This window comes from Antechinus flavipes, chromosome 4 (assembly GCF_016432865.1).
Source record: "Antechinus flavipes isolate AdamAnt ecotype Samford, QLD, Australia chromosome 4, AdamAnt_v2, whole genome shotgun sequence".
Classification (NCBI taxonomy): Eukaryota; Metazoa; Chordata; class Mammalia; order Dasyuromorphia; family Dasyuridae; genus Antechinus; species Antechinus flavipes.
The window spans coordinates 286,682,519-286,705,257 of record NC_067401.1 but is presented as its reverse complement, the minus strand read 5'-3'; the positions used below and the strand labels follow the sequence as shown (position 1 = coordinate 286,705,257).

General features: G+C 34.5%; 2 protein-coding genes across 2 annotated transcripts in view; one reads left to right on the top strand and one right to left on the bottom strand.

Annotated features, from left to right (window-relative positions):
* The window catches only part of LOC127562069 (centrosomal protein CEP57L1-like), a 53,309-nt gene extending 36,622 nt beyond the window's left edge, over positions 1 to 16,687 (bottom strand). Inside the window, exon 1 of the mRNA XM_051997505.1 lies at positions 15,739 to 16,687. The gene's annotated coding sequence lies outside the window, so the exon portion shown is untranslated. The remainder of the gene's footprint in view (positions 1 to 15,738) is intronic.
* Positions 16,688 to 16,838: 151 nt separating this feature from the next.
* SESN1 (sestrin 1) overlaps positions 16,839 to 22,739 on the top strand; it is a 130,383-nt gene continuing 124,482 nt past the window's right edge. The window contains exon 1 of the mRNA XM_051997503.1: positions 16,839 to 17,716. Within this exon, the coding sequence (XP_051853463.1) occupies positions 17,438 to 17,716 (279 nt within the window). The 5' untranslated portion in view covers positions 16,839 to 17,437. The remainder of the gene's footprint in view (positions 17,717 to 22,739) is intronic.

Here is a 22,739-nt window from a genome sequence, read left to right as displayed (position 1 = left end):
ATGTTACTCTTAAAGATGCCAGTCAATGAAATCCTATCATCTTACATAAATATGTCAAAGTATCTAAGTACTTAAAGACACTAAGGACCTAAATAGAATATTAGAATAACTCTTCCACAGAACTTTTTTATGGGAAAAGTGTTCTGAATTTCAAACAACTTCAAAAGAAATTTGGGAAACTCAATTTTAATCTGAGAACTGCCTATATACTTTTAGAAACATATCCACTCTAGTGAGCCAAATTCACTTTTAGTACAATGTACACAGACACAATTCATCTGTTCTTTTAATTCTTATTAAAAAGATATATATATTAAATTCTTGTGCTATAGATAAGTCACCAGTCAGATCACCCCATTTACTGCTCTAGCATTTGGTCAGGTCCAGTTATTTTTTCCAATTTCATATTATTGTCATGTCATTTCTCTTTCCCACATAAGACAGATATCATAATATTTAATATAATGGAATATTAGCATTCTCCAAATAATGATAAAAGGAATGGGGATATCATGACAATGGTTACAGGCAGTTATATAGCAAGTGGCTAGAGAAGTAGGCCTGGAGAAAGGAAAACTTGACTTCAAATCAAATTTAAACATTGTGTGACTGAGCGAGACACTTACAAGTCACTTAACCTCTATCTACTTTAGTTTTCTCAATTGTAAAATGGGAATAAATAACTTTTACCACCCTGGATTACTGTGAGCATCAAATATGATAATCTTCATAAATCACTTAGCACAGTACTTACCAACAATGGCATTTAGCATTTCCCAAATGCTTTCATCCTTCCCTCTTCCCTTTTGGAGAAACCTTAAAAAACTTGTATGAGTTACAGAGTGATCAATGAGAACAATGCAGCAAAGACAAGTTAACTTTAGAAGATTTAAGAACTCTGATCAATTTAACATGATATAACTTAGTCCAGGGAACCAATAATGACATGTTACCCTCTTGAAAGAAAGCTGGTGAACTCAAGATGCAAAATAAGAGAGCTATTTTTGGACATAACCAACAATGGAATTTGTTTTATCTATGAATATTTATTTACGGGTTTATTTGGGGTTTTTTGACAATGATTGGAGAGAGTAAAAATAAATGCTTGTTAACTAAAAAATTAGAAATTTTTAAAAAGAGAAACACTTTTAAAAAATGCATAAAAAAATATGTGTATTGAGGGGACAAATGGAAGAGAAAGGGATTAAAGAAAAGTGTACCAGAACCTTCAGTCTTGGAGTTCCTAATTACTGAAGGATTTGCTTAAGTTCTAATGTTAAGTATCTATGCAATTATTTGACTTACTTCTAGTACAAGTATTTTCCACTATTTGAGTGATTTAGTGTAGAGCATATGACTAAATGCTACTCCAGTAATCAAAAAGAATGTGCCTCAAAAATCGATTCACACAGACATGGAGTAGCATTATGATTTGAGTAAATCTCAAGATTTACTACTGGCATATATTTATCTCATTAATGTCAACAGAACCACAAAATAAGGAAAACTCAATAGTAATAAATAATAAAATTAAATGATGGTCTGAGCAGTATGTTCAAGATCATCTTGTATTTTGTAGGAAAGTTAATAGAATTAAATTTCTATTTTTATCAAACTGCCTGCTGAGTCTATTGTTTAGAGCAGAGGTTCTTAATTATGGGGTTCCCAAGAACTCATTAATATTTTTTCACTGTATTATATCATAATTAGCTTCTTTTATAATCTTATAAACACTAAAAACAAAACAAAACAAAACAAAAACATTACTCTAAAGAGACCACAGGATTACCAGATTGTCAAACAAGTCCATGACACAAAAAAAAAACATTAAAAACCTCTAGTTTAGAAAAACAACTATTTTTCTTCAAATTTTAAATGGGCACATCAAAAGGACACATCAAAGAAATCAGCTCAAGAAATTTTCATTGTCAGTTCTTAATTATACTTTGTACATTGGAAAATACATTAATGTAACAATGTTGCAGCTTTGTCAGCTTTAAGTGTTTTAAAGTTTGCCAAAAGCTTTAAATACACACTCTCATTTGATTTCCCCAATATTATAATTGTTACTATTTCCAACTCTAAAGGGAAGAAAGTGATGACCAGATATTAAGTGCCTTAACCATGATTGCAGAATTCTAATTTTGGGAATTAGATTCGAACCAATGATTTGTTTGACTTCAGAAATTCAGGTTCTTTCCATTATACATTGTTAATCTGTAGAAAAGAATAGTGAAGATTGATTATATTCTGCCTATAAATATTAGTAGAGAGCTCAATCAAGGACCGAACATGACACTTAAATTTCTTGGTGAATGAGAAAGAGAAGTGAACTAGAAATCTGAAGAACTGATCCTATTTCTCTTCCTAACAAGTTGAGCTACCCTGGATAAAGCATTTAACTTCTGAACTTCTTAGTTATTTCACAGTAAAAGAAGTATTTGGTAGCAAGGGAATAGAATCAAGACCATCAATATCTAGAGAGCTAAAAAGGCTGGGGAAAAGATAGGTATAAGCTGATTATCTTCAATAGTTGGATTCAAAAAAATAAAAAACAAACAAAAAAGGTGATTCCAAATTCTTAATATTATCACAAATTAATATTAATTAATATACTCTGCTTAATTAAATTCTTCATTTTCTCTAGCTAAACAAGTTTTGAAAGAATCAAAACCTTTACTTCCTTGCCCTAGGAAAGGTGTGAACCAGCAAATCAATTATTTCTACCTGTTCCAGCAAGTTTTGAGAGAGAACTATAGGGCAGCTCCACTATAAGGCAGCCTTTCATTACAAAGATTTAGAAAGTCCAATTCAAGTACTGAATAGAGAAACTATAGAAAAATCCAAAGGAGCAGAGTGAGGCACCTTACACAGCTTTCTAGTTCTTCCTCATTCTGTCACTTTTAAAAGCAATTATGTTTCCATGAAGATTAAAGTAATCATAAATATTGCTTAGAGCTATTATTAGAAACATAATGCAGAATACATCTGTTTTTAAGGTCTCCAAAGCTCTTTATACATATCTCATTCTATCCTCACAATACCTAATGAAGAGAAGTAGGGTCACCCCCATTTTACAGATAAGAAACTGAACTTCAGAGAAGGTACCTGCTTGCTCAGGGTACCATGAAGGCTGGTCTGACTTCAAATCTGTTATGCTAACTTGTTTTTATGACCATTATTATGGGATAAACCAGTGAGGACAAGGTTATTATAGCCAATCTACTGGCCACACTCTAAGATGTGTACAAAGTTTTTTTTTTTCCCCCAACAGAACTTCATTGTTAAATGGTTTTTTAAAGTCTGTTTTTTTCTAAAACTCTTGGAAGGCATTCCCCAAGAAGCAAGTCAAGGCAATGTTCTGTATTATTTTTCTTTGGGCAAGCCAGTACACCTAAGAATAGACAAGTATCTGAGCAACAGGTCAGAAGAGTGATGATGAGATATATAGACTGTGATTTCGGGCAAGTCTCATAAATTCATTAGATCTCAGTTGTTTCATTTATAAAATGGGGATAAAGGGAAGATAAGGATTACTCTATCTCAGTAGTGTTAAACTCATAGAAACAGGGGCCACTAATTCATACATAAAGATCTAAGCGACATAATGACTTAGTTTTTGTTTTTGTTTTTTTAATTTAATATTTTATCCCGGTTACATTCAAAACAAATATTTTTACATTTGTTTTAAAAATTTTTAAGTCTAGATTCTCTCCCTTATCTCCACCCACAATTAAGAAACCACATGTGAAGTTATGCAAAACATTCCATAAAAGTTGCGAAAGAAAACATAGATCTCCCAACCTAATGAAAATAAAAACCCTCAAGAAAATTAAGTTTTAAAAGAGAGACAGAGAGGAGAGGGAGAGGGAGAGGGAGAGGGAGAGGGAGAGAGAGAGAGAGAGAGAGAGAGAGAGAGAGAGAGAGAGAGAGGAGTCTTCTATCTGTTTTCAGACATAATCAGCTCTTTATATCTATATATTATCTATATAGATAGGATTTTTCATCATAAGTTCTTCAGAGTAGTTGTGGATCACTGTACTGCTAAGAATGGCAAAGTCATTCACTGCTGGTCATCCTGGAACATTGCTATTTCTTTGTATATAGTACACCGAAGTATCTTGAGTTCATGGAGGACTTTCCAGATTGTTGTGTTGTGTTTTATTTTGTTTTCCTGAGAGCATCCTGCTCATCATTTCTCATAGAAGGATAATATTCTATCACAAACACATACTACAGTTTATTAAGTCATTCACTAATTGATGGGCATCCCCTCAATTTCCAATATTTTTGCCCTGAAAAAGAGAGAAGTTATGAATATTTTTGAACATATAGGTCATTTTCCATTTTTTAAAAATCTCTTTTGATATTCATGCCAGTAATGGTATTGTGAGGTCAAAGGATATGCATGAAATTATAGTCCTTTGGACTTAGATCATTTATCATTTAATCACTTATAAACTGGGGAATGGTTTTTTTATAAATCTGCTTCAGTTCCCCCTTTGTTTGAGAAATGAGGCCTTATCAGAGAAACTTGCTTCAAAAGTCTTTACATTTACTATTTCTAACTATTATTTCCCATTTACTTTTTTCCTTTTGCCCTACACCTCCTAAAAGTGTTTTGATACAGACTACTCCCTCCCAATATGTCCTTATTTTTATCACCCTCTTCCTTCTTCCTATATCCCATTTCCCCTCCTATTTCCCTGCAGGGTAGGATAGATTTCTATACCTATATTGAGTATGTATGTTATTTCTTCTTTGAGCCAATTCTGATGAGAGTAAGAGTCACTCATCCCCCCCTCTCCTTTTCTACTGTAAAAGCTTTCTTCCCTCTTTTTTTATGGCAGATAATTTACACCATTCCACTTCTCCTTTTCCCTTTCTCTCAATTGATTCCCCTTTTACTCCTTAATTTCACCATTAAAAAAAAAAAAAAAGATATTATCCCTTCACGTTCAACTCACACCAGTGCCCTGTCTATATATTCTAATTGTCCTAATAATGAAAAAGTTCTAATGAATTACAAGTATCATCCTCCCATATAAGAATGTAAACTGATAAACCTTATTAAGTCCCTTATAATCACTTTTCTGATTACATGGATGCTTCTCCAGAATCCTGTATTTGAAAATCAAATTTTCCATTCAGCTTTGGTCTTTTCATGATGAATGCTTGAAATCCTCTTTTTCATTGAATGACCACTTATTCCTCTGAAGGATTATACTCTGTTTTGATGGGTAGGTGATTTTTGATTACTCCACTGCTCTCCAGAATATCATATTCCATATCATATACCATCTATATTTTGTTGCATTTTTATTTTGTTAAAAATTTCCCTATTATATTTCAATCTGGTTCAGGTAGTATTCAGGAAAGTTGTACAGACCACCTATTTGATATCTGTGGTCTAGATATCTTAAGATCCTTTCAGATCTAAATCCTAGAAATTGTATGAAAAAGGAAAAACTAAGTTTTCTTTTGATTTTGAAAGTTTACACTTCAGTTAATAGATATGAATATATGTTTAGATAAAAACTTTTGCTATAGTATGAGTTCTGAAGCTTTATCTAAGGCTCAATTGAAACTTCTGTAATGGAAACATGAGATTTATGTATGCTTTTTTTTTTTTTTATGAATGTTAAATCCAATGATTTTTACAGCATTACACTGTACAGCATTAAACTGTAACTAAAGTGTTTATAAAGTGCTTATATCACTAATAGGTACAAGATTAACAATTTCTAAAAAATACCATGTTATATCTTTTTGATGAGGAAAGGTGAATGAAGATCTGATAATTGCCAGTATAGACAATTTGCTAAGATATGCCAGAAACCTCAAGATATTAAAAAATTCAAAGCAAATTACAGTAAATTAGGAGAGAATAAATATGGAAGCACTAGGGAAAATATTAAAATGCAAATCTTACTTAAGAAATTTAACAATTTGTTACTTAAAGATGCAAACAACATGAAATTAAGAGATCATATTTTGATGAAGGACCATTTTAAAGGTTATAAGATAATCAGTCCTATTCCCTTTATGTCAGAGCTAGGAAAATAAGAGATTAAAATAAAAGCAAAAGTAGGAAGGCCTGGATAATTCATTCTATTGGAATCAAAAAAGGAATATATTATATGGTTTAGTTGGCAAGATAAAAATATGAAAAAAAATCAATAATATTATTTTTCTAGACATGGTAAAAATAAAGCAAATCTTTGTGTACAGAAAAAATTTATATTCCTATTTTCAAGTATTAGAGGAGACAGTGTCTTCCCTTACTGCTCAGGAATTCTATAGTATATAGTTTCAAAACAACTGAAATTTCAGAAATCATGGCAAAGGCCACAGAAAAACCGTGTTGAAAATAATTTAATGAATGAATCTCAGGCAATGATAGTTAAGGTCTAAACTTATTTAAGTATTCTTCTGAGTTGTAAGAGAACAAATTAACAAGACTGAAGAATAGGAAAGTGACCTTTTCATTCGATTTAGAATAGCAATATCTTACATTTGCTATAAACTTATTATGTTCTATTCTACAGTCTTGCTATTATACTTAATATTTGTGACATATCCCCAGTGTCAAGCCTATAAGTCTCTCAAAGGCAAGAACAATGTTTTAAATATCTTTTGAATTTTCCTTAGCATTTGATACAATGCTTTGCATATATAAATATTAATGCTTATTAATATCCAAAAATCTTAAAGGGCAGAAAAATACCAAATGAATTTCTCTGGGTATAGTCATTTTTTAAAGAGAAAAAAATTCCCAATTATTGACAACAACTTTCATTTATCATGGTCATTTATACTCATGATCATCTCAAAGGAAGAAGGAAGGTAGCATACAAATTAATCTGTATCAATTAAGTTACCAGATATACTCCAAGTAAAGTTCTCCTTGACTCTGCTGTTTTGGGCCAGAACTTGAAACAAGGTACTAAGTCAGTGGAATTGATAAGAGACAATGGTTATTTAGAATGGTGCTTAACAGTTCTCTAGTTCAGTACATGTACTTAGTACTTACTATAGTTTTATAAGATTCACACCTTTGATAAGAGACCATATAAGGGTGGACAAACTCAGCCAGAATCAGAATGAGGGAAGACCAGAAAAGTGGTGACAGACTCTCCTCCTTCACTTCTCCACTGAAATCAAGATCCAGAAGGCCTCCAGAAAAACTAGCCCAGCTGCAAGTGAAGGAGACAAGACTTTGAAAGAGACAATAAAGGATTTGGACTTTAACCCCTGGCTGTACTTGTGTGGTGATTAATGAACTGAAAAGAAGGCTGCTCCAGAGACCCCAAGAAAACTCCAAGAGAACATTACATTTCAGAGAGAATATTACATTCTGCAACTTCAAACTTCATTCGTAATGAGGAAGAGGCAGAGGAGAGGTGGGGGAAATGAGGGAGAGTGATACTCAGTTTTGGTTAAAGTTATTTATGCAAGAAGGAAGGGGATGGAAGATAGAAATAAAGGTCTCAAATGCTACCATGTGACAAAATAAGAAAACTTATTTTCTCTGTAGGTAGTAGATCTTTCTGAAGTCAATTCCAAATGAACATTCCCAAGATACCTTTAACAGCAGCAAAGTCTACTCACATCACTATCCTGCTCAATAAATTCTAGTTGCTCCCTATTACTGCTAGAATCAAATATAAATGCTTCAGCCCTTTACAAACTAGTTCTAAGCTTCATTATCAATTCTGTAAGTTTTAGTTGCATATTATCTTCAAGTTATTTTAAATACTTAAAAAATTACTGAGAGAAGAAAAGATATTATTTAAATGATGGTTTAAAATCCATTATTATAGTACAAAACAGGGTAGGAGAAGATTTTTTAGATTTGGGAAAACAAACTGGCTTCATGATTTCACTATTCAAGGTAATAGTTTGTGAACATTGAAGCAAAGATGAGTCAAGAAGCAAAGAATGAAAATATTTTAAAAAAGAATATATCACCTATAATATATGGATACAAAGTAAAGTTAATAGTGGAGTAATAGTTAAAGAAAACAGAAGAATCGGTTTCAAAGCTAGCAGAGCTATTTAATCTCGCTTTTTTGCCTGCGATATGGAAATTTACAAAAAGAAGTGACTCAAAACCTTCAATATAATCTCTTCATATTTGCCTACACAATCTTTCTCTTTTTTAAATGAAATGCATGCTTCTTGAACAAATCTGAGGTACTCTAAACAAATAATGTCAAACTCAAATAGAAACAGATTCCTATAGGCTGCATATGACTTAGAAAACTACACATTAACTTTAACTATGTTTATTATATATTTAAATTTTGCTAATTATTTTTCAATTATATTTTAATCTCATTGGGAGCACTTGGGAGGATAGAGGCAGGGATTTCTCCATATATTATGATTTTTAATAATATCAAATACAATTTTATAAGGCTAGTTACTATTTAGCTTACTTAATCTATTGATAATCATACATAAGAAAACTTTACTGTCAACTTATTTGTGGAGAAAGATGGCAGAGTACATCAGAAAACTTTTGGCTTTTCAAACTTCCTCCACAAAAAAAGACAGAACATCTCAGAGTAAACAGCAGAGGAGCAGAAATAAACAGGAGTCTGAGTAAAGCAATTGTCTTCCTAAGACAACTTAAGAGTACTTCAGGAAAGATCTGACTTGTAGAGGACGAGGTTTGGCCTGAGTGAATTGCAAACACTTCTAGGCTGGCTCCTTAGACTCAACAAACAAGCTGAGTCTAGGAACTTTCACCTTAAGGACAATGGAAGGGTCAAAGAGCTGAGAAGAAAACTGAAGGGCATTTCACTGTTGAGGAAAGCCAAAAACAGATGTACTGTGCTGCTCTGACTTTGTCCTGGGCTGGGGCTGTAGGGAGAAAGAGCTAGTATATGCTGGAAAAATAAAGTAGCAGATGGCTGGGGACTCTGCTAGATGTAGGTACTTGAAGGAGAATGAAGTCCCTGGTTCCCATTTCAGGGCAGAGAGGACTACAGTTTGCAGCCACCAGAGGGACCGCATGAATCAAGTATATTTGCTGATAGGGCTGGGGGCCCTAGCTGTGGCTTAGAAGTGGAGAAGGGTATCCAAGGTTGGGCCTCAGGGACAGACTTCAGAAAACAACAATAAGGAGAACCTGAGGCTTAGGTCCTGATATCTCAGGACTAGAACTTAAATTATTATTAGCTGCTAAGAATAAAATAAAAATAAAAATGAGTTAAGAAAACAAGCAAAAAAAAAAAAAAAAAAGAGCAATTGAGACAAAGTGAAAATAGAATAATAAAAACTATAGGAAAATCAAGAAAATTATGAAAAGAAAGTCAACCAACAAACCAGAAAGAGAAAATCAAAAACTTAATAAAATAATTCCTTGAAAACTGGAATTGGACAAGGGGAAACTAATGATATTATAAGATACCAAGAAATAATAAAGCAAAATCAAAAGAATGGAAGAAATAGAAAAGAATGTGAAATATCTCAACAAAAAATAACTGTTCTAAAGAACAGACTGAAGAGAGAAAATATAAGAATAGTTAAAGTACCTGAAAGATACAATCAAAAAATAATTTTGATACGATATTAGAAGACAAATTGTCAAGGAAAATTGTCCTGAAATTCTAGTGCCCTAGAACAAGGAGACAAAGAAGAAATAGGAAAAATCCACCAATCAAGTAAAAGGAGATCCCAGGACGAAAACTTTTTTGAATATCACAGCCAAGTTTCAAAGTCTCAGTTTAAGAGGAAAATATTTCAAACTATAAGAAAAAAATTTAAATATCATGGAGCTTCAATAAGGATTATATAAGATCTAACAGCTACTGCATTGAAGGACTATAGGTTTGGAATTTCATACAGTAAAAGAGGAAGGGCTATAATCAAGAGTAACTTACTCAGCAAAATTAAATATAATCTTGAATGGGGGAGAGGGGAAGGATGGTCATTTAATTAACAGAAACACTTTCAGGTATTTCTGACAAAAACAGCAGAACTTAATGGAAAATTTGCCATATAAGATTCAGGAAATATAGAAAGTAGACATTAAAGATCAATTATAAGAGATTCATAAGACCAAGTTATTTACTTTTTATATATGAAATTGTTATCAATACTCTTATGACTATCATCATTATTTGGGTAATTTGAAAGAAAGCCTTGGGCTAAGTTGTGTATAATGAGGTGATTCTAGAAAAATAAAACTGAGTAGAAAAAAATAAAAAAAAAAATAACCTCATAAGATAAGGCATTAAATATTATAGATTTTATGTCATAAAACAAAAAAGTTTATTATAATTAATGATTGACCAATTTTCTTATGATAATTAAAAAATTTTTTCTTTTGAGGCAGCTGGATGATAAAGTAGATAAGAGTGCTAAGTTTAAGTATTTCTACTGGGCTTATATCCCAAAGAGATCATAAAAAAGGGAAAGGGACTCACATGTGCAAAAATGTTTATGGCAGCCCTTTTTGTAGGGGCAAGAAATTGGAAACTGAGTGGATGCCCGTTAGCTGGAGAATGGCTGAATAAGTTATGGTATATGAATGTTATGAATATTATTGTTCTATAAGAAAAGATCAGCAGGATTGTAATGGGCTGAGGCTTGAGTTGATGCACTGAGGTTCTAAGCACATGAGGCTAAATAGTAATTAGACCATACTCTACTAATATATAAGCTTGGAGAAAGAATGGCCCCGCCCACTCTTTGTGCAAGTCCTGATGTGTTGTATAGGAAATGACGATTTTGGTGGGTGGAGGCAGGGGAGCAGAAAAGGAAGGGGAAGGAGAGACTGATTGCACTGCGATTGCAACGGTTTTCTCAGCTCAGAACTCCCTCTGTTAGCTGGCTTCCTGTGGCAGCTGCCCATATTGCTATCGCAATCCTTATTCATCTCTTCACTTCAATAAAGATTTAAGATTTTTCCCTGATTCCGGCTGATTTTAAATATGCGGTTATCACATTTGGCGCCCAAGCATGGGAACCAAGACTAAAGAAGACTCCAGTGACCAGGAACTTAGACATGGAGGTACCCAGAAGTCTTACTCTTCTGCTTATTCTGCTGAGCCATGCTGCCTCCACCCACCAAAATCGTCATTTCCTATACAACACATCAGGACTTGCACAAAGAGTGGGCAGGGGCCATTCTTTCTCCAAGCTTATATATTAGTAGAATATGGTCCAATTACTATTTAGCCTCATGTGCTTGAGACCTCAGTGCATCAACTCAAGCCTCAGCCCATTACACAGGATGATTTCAGAGAGGCTTAAATGAATTGACGCTAAGTGAAATGAGCAGAACTAGGAGGTTATTATACACAGCAACAATAAGACTATACAATGATCAATTCTGATGGACATGACTCTTCAACAGTGAGATGATGAAGCCAGTTCCAATGGTCTTGTGATAAAGAGAGTCATCTACACTCAGAGAAAGGACTGTGGGAAATGAGTGTGATTCACAACATAGCATTTTCACTCTTTTTGTTGTTGTTTGCTTGCATTTTATTTTCTTTCTCATTTTTTTCTGGTTTAATCTGATTTTTTTTGTGCAGCAACATAACTGTATAGATATGTATATATATATATATATATATATTGGATTTAACATATATTGGACTATTTGCCATCTAGGGAAAGGGAGGGAAAATTGGAACACCAGGTTTTGTAAGAGTTAATGTTGAAGAATTATCCATTCATATGTTTTGAAAAATAAAAAGCTTTAATAAAGAAAAAAAAGTGTTGGGCCTAGAGCCAAGAAGACCTACCAAAGCCTACCTCAAATCACTGTTTGCCTCAATTTTCTCAACTGCAAAACTGGGATAATAATAACCCTCCCAGGAATGTTGTAAGGATCAAATAAGATCATATTTATAAAATGCTTAGCACAGTGCCTACCATTTAGTTGGCCCTATATAAATGCTAGTTATTATTGATGTAATTTTTTTTTTTGTATGATGCCCTGGCACATAAGTTGACTCAATGGAGTAACAGTATCTGGGAAGATGGCAAAAATATTACCAGGCATTAACTTTACTTCATGATAGCAAGTGCAATAGTTGTTGGGCAACAAAATTGATTTGTTTTCTTTTGTTAGTCAGTTTTATAGTCAACAGATAGATTGATAGATAGATAAGATAGATATACAGACATTTGAATTACAAAGAAGAGTTTGTTCAATGGAGACATATTCTAGAAATAAATATCTAAAATATAATAAAATAAAATATCTAAAAAATTTTTTCTGCAGCTTTACAATTAACTATTTTTTTGTTGGCCAGCCATATCTAACTTTCTGGATACTTTTTCCTCTCAGATTGACGTTATTCTATTGTAGTTCTCTTCTCACCTGTATAACTGATTCTTTTTGGACATAAGGTCTTCCCTCTATGTCCAAATTATTTATATATATATATATATATATATATATATATATATATATATCAAGGCTTGATACCTGGGGACTCGTCTTCTCTCTGTATCAGCTTCCCTAGGTCTAACTATCATCTCTAAACAAGACTCCAAAAACCTCCAAATCTAGCTGTCAGTACTCTTCTGTGCTCCAGGCCTACATTTCCAAATGCCTTCTTATTATCTCACAGGCATCACAAACTCAATATATACAAAACTGACTCCTCTATTTCTATCAAAGGCATTAATATTTTTTAGTCGCCTAGACACCAAAGCTAAGATTCTTGACTTTTCTCTCTCCTTCAGCATTGTAGATGCTTAATAAATGCTTGTTCAATAGCTGGTTGGTTATGAAATCTTATTGATCCTAATAATTCTACAATTCCTCTTATTTTCCTTTACTATTTTTTGTTCCTCCCATAACTACTCTAATTCATGTTCTCATCACCTTTCATCTGGACTGTTACAATAACTATTGAACCAGCTTCTCAGAATTCAGTGTCTCAGTCTTTAACCCATCCTACAAAGTTGCATCTTCAGTATTCCACAGATTTCCTCTATTTAAGACGCTTTAGAAATTCCTTTTTGCCCCTGTGGAATCCAGCCAATTTGATGCTGCTCCCCATACACTACCTTGCATCTTCTGCCATCATATTTAAAGACATTAGTCTTCATACTTGAAATGCTTTCTTTATCTCTGCCTCATAAAACTCTAAATTACTTTTAAGGTACAACTCAAAACAATAGGACAACAAGTTTCTATTTATCAATAGTTGTATACTACAAACTATAAAGTAGAATATAAGCTATTTGAGGGCAGAAATTGTCTCATTTTTGTTTATCTATCTTCAGCCTTTAGCACAGGGCTTGACATGTAATAGGTGCTGAATAAATGCTCAATTAATTGAATTTCTAATATCATAATAAAAAGTGAAACTTAAAAGACAAATACCAGAAAATATACATAAATGACTCACTCACTCAACTATACTTATAAAAATCTTTTGCCTTCTCACAAGAACTTAGGTCAAAGATGGAAGTACCTTTTGATCATTTTAGCAAAAATCATTTAAATTTGTGATATGTAAAAAACAACTCTCTCTTTAAACTACCAAAAAGTTAGAAGAATCATTCCTTTGAAATCTTTATGCCATATAGTATCAATAAATCAACACTGTATCTTACATCAGAGCACTTGCCTATAATAAGGCACTTGTGCATAATGTCTAAGGTCACTAACAATGCCAAGTTAAATTCATATGATTCCTATTCTCATTATTTTCAAGATATCAATGATCTATTTTCTATTTTAATTTCACAACAACTCATATTCTCATTGTTTTGCTAGTATTCTGAATAATGGTCCTAATGGTTGACTATCACCAGTATTTTGCGACAATCTGTGTAAATAACATGAGTGTGTTGGTTGGTTAGCCACTGAATAATTCTGCATTTTTTAGTTCTTTTGAATGATTTTTAAAAAACATTTCTTCCTAGTTTTTATCATTATTATGTAGAAATGATGATAACTTCTTGTGGATTAATTTTGTGGCCTGCCGCTTTACTGAAACCATGAATCAATCAACAGGCATTTATCAGGCTCTTAATATGAGCCAACCATTGTCCTTAGTTCTGGGATACAGAAAAAAGAAAAATATTTATCCTCAAGAATTTTGTGTCAGAACAGGGAAACCACATATACATAGATAAAGATATGTAAACTAGATATAAAATAACCACTGGGTAATTTAGAAGATAAGCATTATTAGGCTAGGAGAGGATCAGGAGAGGCCTCAGATCACATTTTAACTGAGGTTTGAGGAGAGCTGTGAATTTTAAGAGGTAGAAGTGAAAAAGGCTTGCATTCCAGACATGAAGAGATAGCTTATGCAAGAGTATGAGACAAATAATGGAATATTCTCTATGAAGAAAGAGCAAGATTAGCTTGTTAGATTCATTAGTTTAGCATGTTCAATAGTTCATTAAAATATGGCATTCAATGAAGAAAATTTACTCAAGGAAAGCACATCTGAATTAGATTTGAGATTACTTTGCCTAGGATAACAAAATCAATAAATATCAGCTGTAGAACTCCCAAGTCTTCCAGGCTCTCTAATCGCTATTCCAAGTTACTCCTAATTCATTATGATTAAGTGAAAAGATTACTGTTAAAAAAGCAAAGTCTGAGTAAATGAAAATGCAATGATAATCCCAGAGAACAGATTTTTCTTTTTAAAGCAATACTAAGATGCTGAACACTTTGGCATCAATTTTGTTCAGCTTTGGCAGTAGACATAATTCCTCAGTAAAATATGGAATATTAAAAATATCACTAGTTTCTAGAATTTTCAGGTAATTGGCTAAAAATCAGTTTTCACTGAATTTGTTTTTTTACTTGTTTTTCATTAGTTGTGAGCTTCTTGACGATAGGGGCTGTCTTTAGCCCCTTTTTGATCAATCAGGATGACATTTGTAAAGAAAGCACTTAGTGTCTTACCCCATGATAGTTATTATTATTGTGTTCTCAATGCTTAGCAGTTTGAGGCATTAAGACCAAATTAATACAATTTGTATGAATGTGAATATTTTATATACATATGTGTATATATATATACATATATATATGAATGTATGTGTATATGTATTTATAGAGAGTATAATTATACAAGTCATATATAAACATGTCATATATACAGACACAATATAGTTACAATATCTATAAGTAGTATAAATAGATACATGTAATTCGTTTATTTCCCCTTCAACAGTAAACTTTCACATATTAAGTACATTTATTACAGATGTATTACACACATATTTGTATATTTTAAAGGCAGTTTTCTCTTATACTAAAATTTTGAAAAACAGTATATAAAGACTGATTCAGAATTTTTCCTTAGGGCCTACGGATGAAATGTGTGTGTGTGTGTGTGTGTGTTTTGTTTTGTTTTTTTCCCCCGAGAGAATTTTGGATTAGATTTAAAAAATGCAGTTCACGCCTCCCCAGGGATTTTTCATTCAATAGTCATCAAGGTCGACCTAAGTGGAAGTACTGTAGAAAAAATATTAGAGTAAGTTGTAGATCCTGAGATCCTCACGAAAAAGGTGTGGACATCATCTCCTCTCCTTTTTTATTCCTTGGGAGGGCAGCTTTCAGAACGACCCCGGCCCGAGCCCAACCAGCCAGATGAAGTCTCGCTTCTGTCTGAACTCTGCATCCTTTCCTCTCTCCCCACATACATCTCCTTCAGACCGGGCCATCTCTATTATCCGGATAACGCCAGAGAAGAGCTTGGAGAAGAACATTCATCGCCAAGGTAGCTTCCCACCTACCTCAAATAGAAGCGTAGAGAAATCTTCCAAAGCTCATCAAGGTCTTCGCCACCACCAAGCCCTCACTTCCTGAGAGCCGTTGGAACGCTAGGCAGTCGGCTTCCTAGGCAACGCCGCGCTTCCTCCTGGAGGATGTAGTTTCGGTCGCTTAAGACAACTCTCTCGTAGCTTCACGAGGACTACACTTCCCAGAAGTCTTTTTAGGAGGGAGTCTGCTCAGACTAGTGTTATTTTAAAATTGAATTCCAGGCACTATTTAGGAATTATCCTGGAATGCCATTTCCTTTTTTCATTGCTTTTTCCTGTGCTCTGCTAAACTTTTAAGGTAAACACTTCTTTCTTCTTTCTATAATTTCAGGCGCCACTACGGCTCGGGTAGTCTTTCGGAGGCGGGAAAAGACTAGGGGCTTGGTACGCATGCGTTCCTCTTTTTCCCTTTCTAGACTGCCCCTGAGCGGTAGCTAGCATCAGTTGGCTACCTAGTGGGCCCAAAGGGATCTAGTTCGCGGCGGCTGGAAGGGCGGAGTCTTCTCCTATGGCTTTGCCTCGGTGGGTCCGGTCCTCCGCGGCGGGGAAGACAGATCTGGACCTTAGAGGCGGCTCCCAGTTTGTGTCGGGCGGAGAAAGGGGAGGGACTGGACCGTCGCGGAGGACCCCCTTCTACTCCCCTCCCCACTCCCGCCCTCTGGGCCGGTCCCCGCCGATGGGGCAGGGCGAAGGGGCGGGCTTTGCGCCTCGGGCCCTCCAGCAGCTCCGGCACCTTAGGCCCCGTCGGGGTCTCCCAGTTCCTCCAGCAGCCGCGGGCCTTTGGCTCTGGCCTTATCGGGAGGAGGGGTAGGTGAGAAGTAAGCGATTCGGAGGGGGATGGGGAGCTATCACCACTCTGCCAGCAGCACCACTTCGGGCTGAAAGACAAGACAGAACGGGCCGCCGCCCCCACCCTCCTCGCTAGAGCAGCTGCTTTCTCTGCTTTAGGATCCAAAGCAGGAGCCCGAAGTTAGTAGGACGCATAACCCATTCTCCCTCCCACCTCTCCTCGGCCCGCCAGCCCTCTGTTCTTCCCTATCCTTGGAGCGGGAGGGAGGAGCCGAGAGGTGGTGGGTCCTGGGAGAAGGCGGGGCCATCAGAGAGTGTTGACGAACTAGGAGATGGTGGTAGGGGAGAGAACCCTCCCACCCCTCATCTAGGAAAAAAAACCACCCCGCAACTTCCAACTGACAGGCTGGTTTTCCTCGTTGGCCACCCTCGTGGGCACTGCACGGATTTGACAGCTCCCGGCGTGAGGACGGCCGCTGTCCCCGCGGGCAAGAGAGCGAGGTTTCCTGACTGCTTCCAGAGACCTCAAACCCAGCCGAGATATTAAGTGGTCTGGCTAGTTGCTCCGTGCTCATTATTTTTTAACCCTCTTCAGAAAAAAACAAAAAACAAAAAACTTAACTTCCAAAGCTTCTTTTTGGAATGAACTTTGATTAATCTCTCGAGACCCTTGAAGCATCGGTTTCAGAGACGCCGTCGTCGGGTTTTTCCAGTGTCCTCCACCACGCGAGTCTGCAATTGACGTTTGAAATTCTATGACTGGCCCCCTGATTTAAGGCCAGACCAAAAGCGATTTCATTCTTGGGAGTAGCTCTCAAGGTGTTTTTGGTAACATGGTGAAAGGAGACTGAAGATTGGGTTGGGGGAGAAACCCAAGGACGCGATGGCTGAGGGAGAGAACGAAGTTAGGTGGGATGGACTGTGCAGCAGAGATTCAGCTACGAGAGATACAGCGCTGGAAAACATTAAACAAGCAATCCTGAGGAAAGCGGAGGCTCTTCGTTGTGCGAAAGAACCTCCTTATCGTTCATCAGAACTGCTTTTAAATGCTGCCTCTTGGGATGGGTTCAATAAAATCCTTGCTCGTCTACTCATGCTTTCCAAGCGGTGTCCTTTTAAAGATGTAAGAGAGAAAAGTCAATCAGTTTTGAAGTGTGTCCAGGTAAGAAGGCACTATTCATATCATTGTTTTTCTCTGGTGGGGGGGGGGGGGGGAGGGGAGAGAGAGAGAGGAAGCTTCTATTTCTGTTAATTAAATTCATATTCCAATTTTTGTTTAGGGGCAAGGGTTTCTTAATTTTGTCTCGGTAAACTTGTTTTTAAAAAATATTTTGATAATTATTTCAATAGATTTGGTTTCCTTCGTAATAAATACTATGTTTTTCCTAGTGCATTTAAAAACATGCAGAGAAGTCTTTAAGATTATCAGATTGCCAACTGGGTGTATGACACAAAAAAGGTTAAGAAACCTTGGTTTGAGAGAATATTTTGTGAAACAAACAAACAACAACAACAAAAACAATTTGTGGTTGGATTGCCCAGATTAAAATAGAAAACGGTTATTGTAAACTCTTAAATAAGGTATTACATATGGGTGTATATAAACACATACACTAATGAAATTGTTTTCCATCTGGAAGTATATATAAAAGTTACTTGTTGGTAATTACATGCTTTTACTTAAATGTAAATATACATTTAAAATTCATATTCCACCTTTATTATGAAACCAATCTGCTTTTAACATTTTTGAATAATGTAACCCTTTTATTTAAAACCCTACAAAATAATAGTCACCCTTTCCTAATTCATCTTTTTTTTAAAGAGTAGGTGAAATAGTATTATTTTCTGCTCTCAAAGGAAATCTATTTTCCTTCCAATTAAAGGTTGCAAAATCAGAAGACAATAAATTTCCTTTTTTCTCCCTGAAAATTTTTTTTAAAACGCAAACATTATTAATTGTGATAAAGGGACTTAAATTTTTAACTATATAAAATGGAATTACTGTACATATTATGAACCGTTTTGTACTATTTTCTTTTCAAATAATATACTTTGTTGCTAAGTTAGTTGGAAGTTCAGTAGATAGATGTTATTTTCTTTCTAATTTTAATGTCAATGGTTTTTCTCATTTTTGGAGAAAGTCCTTAAAAGACTATTTTCAATTCAGGATGAATATTAGTACATATATAATGAGTTTGTGTGTATACACATACATATATATACACACTAGTCTTTTATGTTCAGGAGTATTTTGTAAATGATTATATGTGCAATATTCCATATATACAGTATGGTTAAGCTAAAGTGAGTTCTCTAGATAAACAATATTTAGTTTTTATATAGATAGCACTTTAAGGTTTTGTAAGTGCTTTACAAATATTAACTAACTTTATCCTTGCCACATCCCTAAGAGATAAATGCTATTACAGATAATTCTTGTTTACATAAATTCTTATTATGCAAATTCAGCTTTGCTGTGAGAATTCTGAAAGAAAAATGCATTACAAAAACAAACAAACAAACTCTGTTAACTTTACTAGATAGTGCTGTAAAAGAATAGGAAAAGTCACCACTGGATAGGGGACTTGGCTTGAGATCTCTACTGAAAGAGGAGACCCTTTCCCTGCTGTGCCCATGTGTCCATCTTTCATCCCAAATCTTCTGTCAGCACTTAGATACATAAGGCTGACTTTTCCTGGCTCCTGTGTGGCCCAACATGTCTTTGCCTCTCTCCACCTCCTTCCACAGGCCAAGTATTTGTCCTCCTGCTATCCCTTCTCTGTCCCCTTTCCCCATGTGGTGGTGTTTTTTGTAAGACTGTCTCAGTTAAGTGACTTGCCCTGGGTCACACGGCTTGTAAGTATTTGAGGTCAAATATGAACTTGGGTTCTTTTGATCCCGTTTGTCTTTGAACCATGTACTGGCCTTCTTCTTCCTTCCCTCCCTCTATTCCTTCCCCACATCTGAAAGAAGTAGTAAAGAAAAAAACTGTATTATTCCCATTTTACAGATGAGAAAACTAAGATAGACAGAGGCTAGGTCACATAGGTAGTGTCTGAGGCCACATTTGATCTCAGGTCTTCTAGACTTCCAAGTCTACTATGCCACCTAGTTGTCTCAAGTGTGTCATCGAACTTTTTATGAAAATCTTCCTAACAGAGATTCTGAGAGAAAATTGCCATCGATAGTCATTTTATGACTCAGGAATTTCTTTACGAACTGTACAAAGTGAAGTTATTGCATTGTTGTAATCTGATGTCCTTAGGGGTTGTTTGCCTTATTGTTAAATACTCTGATGTAGCTAGGGATTATTGTCTGGACTGCAGCAATAACCTAATTGATCTCTGGGTTTCTACAACTCTTTCCCTTCTCTAATCTGTCCTTCATGCAGTTGTCAAGGTGATTTTTCTGAAGTGTAGGTCTGTTTATATCATCCCTATACTCACTAAACTCTGTCTCTTTTTAACTCCAAGATCAAATATAAAATTTTCTGTGTAGCATTTAGAGATCTTTATAATTTAGTCTCTTTCAATCATTCCAAGCTTTTATGTTTTACTTCTCTGCTTGTACTCTCTGATCTAGCTATACTGGCCTACTTGTTATTCCTAAATCAAGAAACCTCACCTCTGGTCTCTCTGCTTTTGAATGAGGTGTTACTCCATGTCTGGAATCTTCTCTCTCCTAATCTGCAAGCATCCTGACTACCCTGGACTCCATCCTGTGGCTCAAAATCTTATCCTTTCAGGAGACCTTTCGTAATCCCCTTAGGTACCAGTTCTTTCCCACTCTTTCCCACTAAGATTATTTTCTACCTATTTTATAGATACCTTATACTTACCCACTTAGTTATTTGTATGTCTTATATAAAATGTGAGTTTCTTGAGGGCAGTAACTTTTTATTTTTCATTGTAACCTCATAGAGTTCAGCTTAGTGCTTGGCACTTGGTAAGTAAGCTCTTAATGCCTTTTTTTTTTTTTTTTTTTTTTTTTAAATTTAAAGTCCATCAGTTATAATCAACTAAAGGCAGTGAATGAGGTGCATATTTAGTGTCTTATGACTGTATATTTTTTATCAGCCAAAAGATTTAAGCCATCCATCCATTAGCACAAAGTACTTTACATATATGATTCTTTAACATTGACAGAATCTCAGATAAGTTATTTTTCCCTTTTTAAAAGTAAGGGAAATAGATTCAGAGAAGTACTGATTTGTTCAAAGTCACATAACTAGTATATGGCAAAATCTGTTCTCTAGTCCAAATTTTGAAACTACTTTGGACTAGTCACTTAAGCTCATAGCCTCATTTTGTTTAACTATAACGTGAAAGGTTAGAATATCAATAAAGACTCAGTCAACTCTAAGATTCTGTATCTCTGACTTTGAAATTTTGAAAGAGATTTCATTTTAGACAGAAAATCTTGTGTAAGAAAGTGCATTATGTGACAAGTATTTTTTTTTTTTAATGCTTTCATATAGTAAAATGGTTATCTCCTTTACCTTGTACCCTTAAGGAAATTGCAAATTCAGCTTATTCAGGTATAATCATCTGTCAAGTTGTTAAAACTACAGCTGTAAAATCCCAGTAGGTCCCGTATATACTTTGTTCTTAACATCTTACGGGGTCAGCAGATTCGAAGCAGATCCCATAAACTATATTGTTTGTATACTGTAAAAAATATCTTGTTGCAAATCAAAGACATTTTAGGGTAAAGTCCAAATTTCCCTTAATACTGGTATTTTTTGTTATTGCTACCAGTTTTGAAAAAGGCAAAGATCATATTTGTGACACTTCCCAAATTCATTGCAAAAGATTCCTTGGTGATCATACTACCTGAAAACCTTATTAGATTTTCAAAACAAGTTCCTATGCACTTTCATACATGTTAAGAAGTGTTTTTCAGTTTTCAGAAGGTCTCTTTCTGCTGCTCTGTTGTCTTTTACAGTATGATATACAAATAATTGTTAGTACCAGACTCTTCTCTTATCTACTCATATATCTTTCTTATGGTTTCCTGCCTTTGCTCCTTCATTTCTCAGGAGAAAACTCCATTTTTTAAAATTTTAGGTAGGTCATGTTTTGAGTAAGAAAAAAAAAAGAAATGGAAGAAATTAAAATTTTTCAAAAATAATTGTAGAAAAAAGTTTTTTTTTATAAGTCCAAAAAACTTGAGGATGGATTTATTTACTTTTTTAAAATGACATTGCACAGCTCTTTATCTGTCAAACTAAGGATCACAACTTATTGGATAATGATTAGTTGTAAGATGCAAAAGAACATTTATTTCCTTTTACCTTTTCTCCCATTTTTTTTTCCTAATAGAAGATATTGAAACATACTTCATAGGCTCACTGGATTATAGTTTTTGAATCAAAAGGGAAATTAGAAATCATCTGGTCACACCCTTAAATTTTATAGATAAAGAAATTAGGCCCACAGAGGCTAAATAACTTGCTCAACATGTCATAAGTAGGAAATAGTAGAGCTGGGATCTAATCTAAGTTCTCTTGACTACGGATTCAGTGCTTTTCTTACTTCTACTATGCTTTCATAAGTTTCTGATAATTAATTTCTTTTATGGTACACATGAATATTTGGAATAGCACTGACAATACTTTGGATGTTGGAAGTAATATACATTATTGTTGTATTATTAGTTTAATCATTCTGACTTTATTTTATATTGCTTCTACCAAGAATTAGTGGTTATGGATGTAAGTGACATACTAAAACTTAGTTCCCAAAATCTGAACAATATGTCATTGTTCCAAATGGTGTTTTCCCTTTGCTGTAGTCTGTAGAGAATAGTATGTTTTTTATTTGAATTATTTTCTGATCTTGAAAATGTTTTTTATCACCTAAATAATCAAATAGTCTCTTAATGACCAATAGGATTAAATAAAAGATTTATTACATTGCTAAATTGTGTTTTTCCACTTTCTTTTAAAGTTAGATCTCTTCTCTGTGGTTAATCACTAGAAATTTATAACTTATTTCCTAATCATTGTGAAGGTAATAGACAACTTCCTATCATAACCACTTTTGTTACAAATGAATTTGAGAACATTCTGAAGCAATATTATCCTAAACACCAAATATTAATGTGGTTTTTAATTTTAAAAATCATTTGTTATGTTAATTCAACAAACCCTGAAATTGATTTTACACAATAATACTTCATGA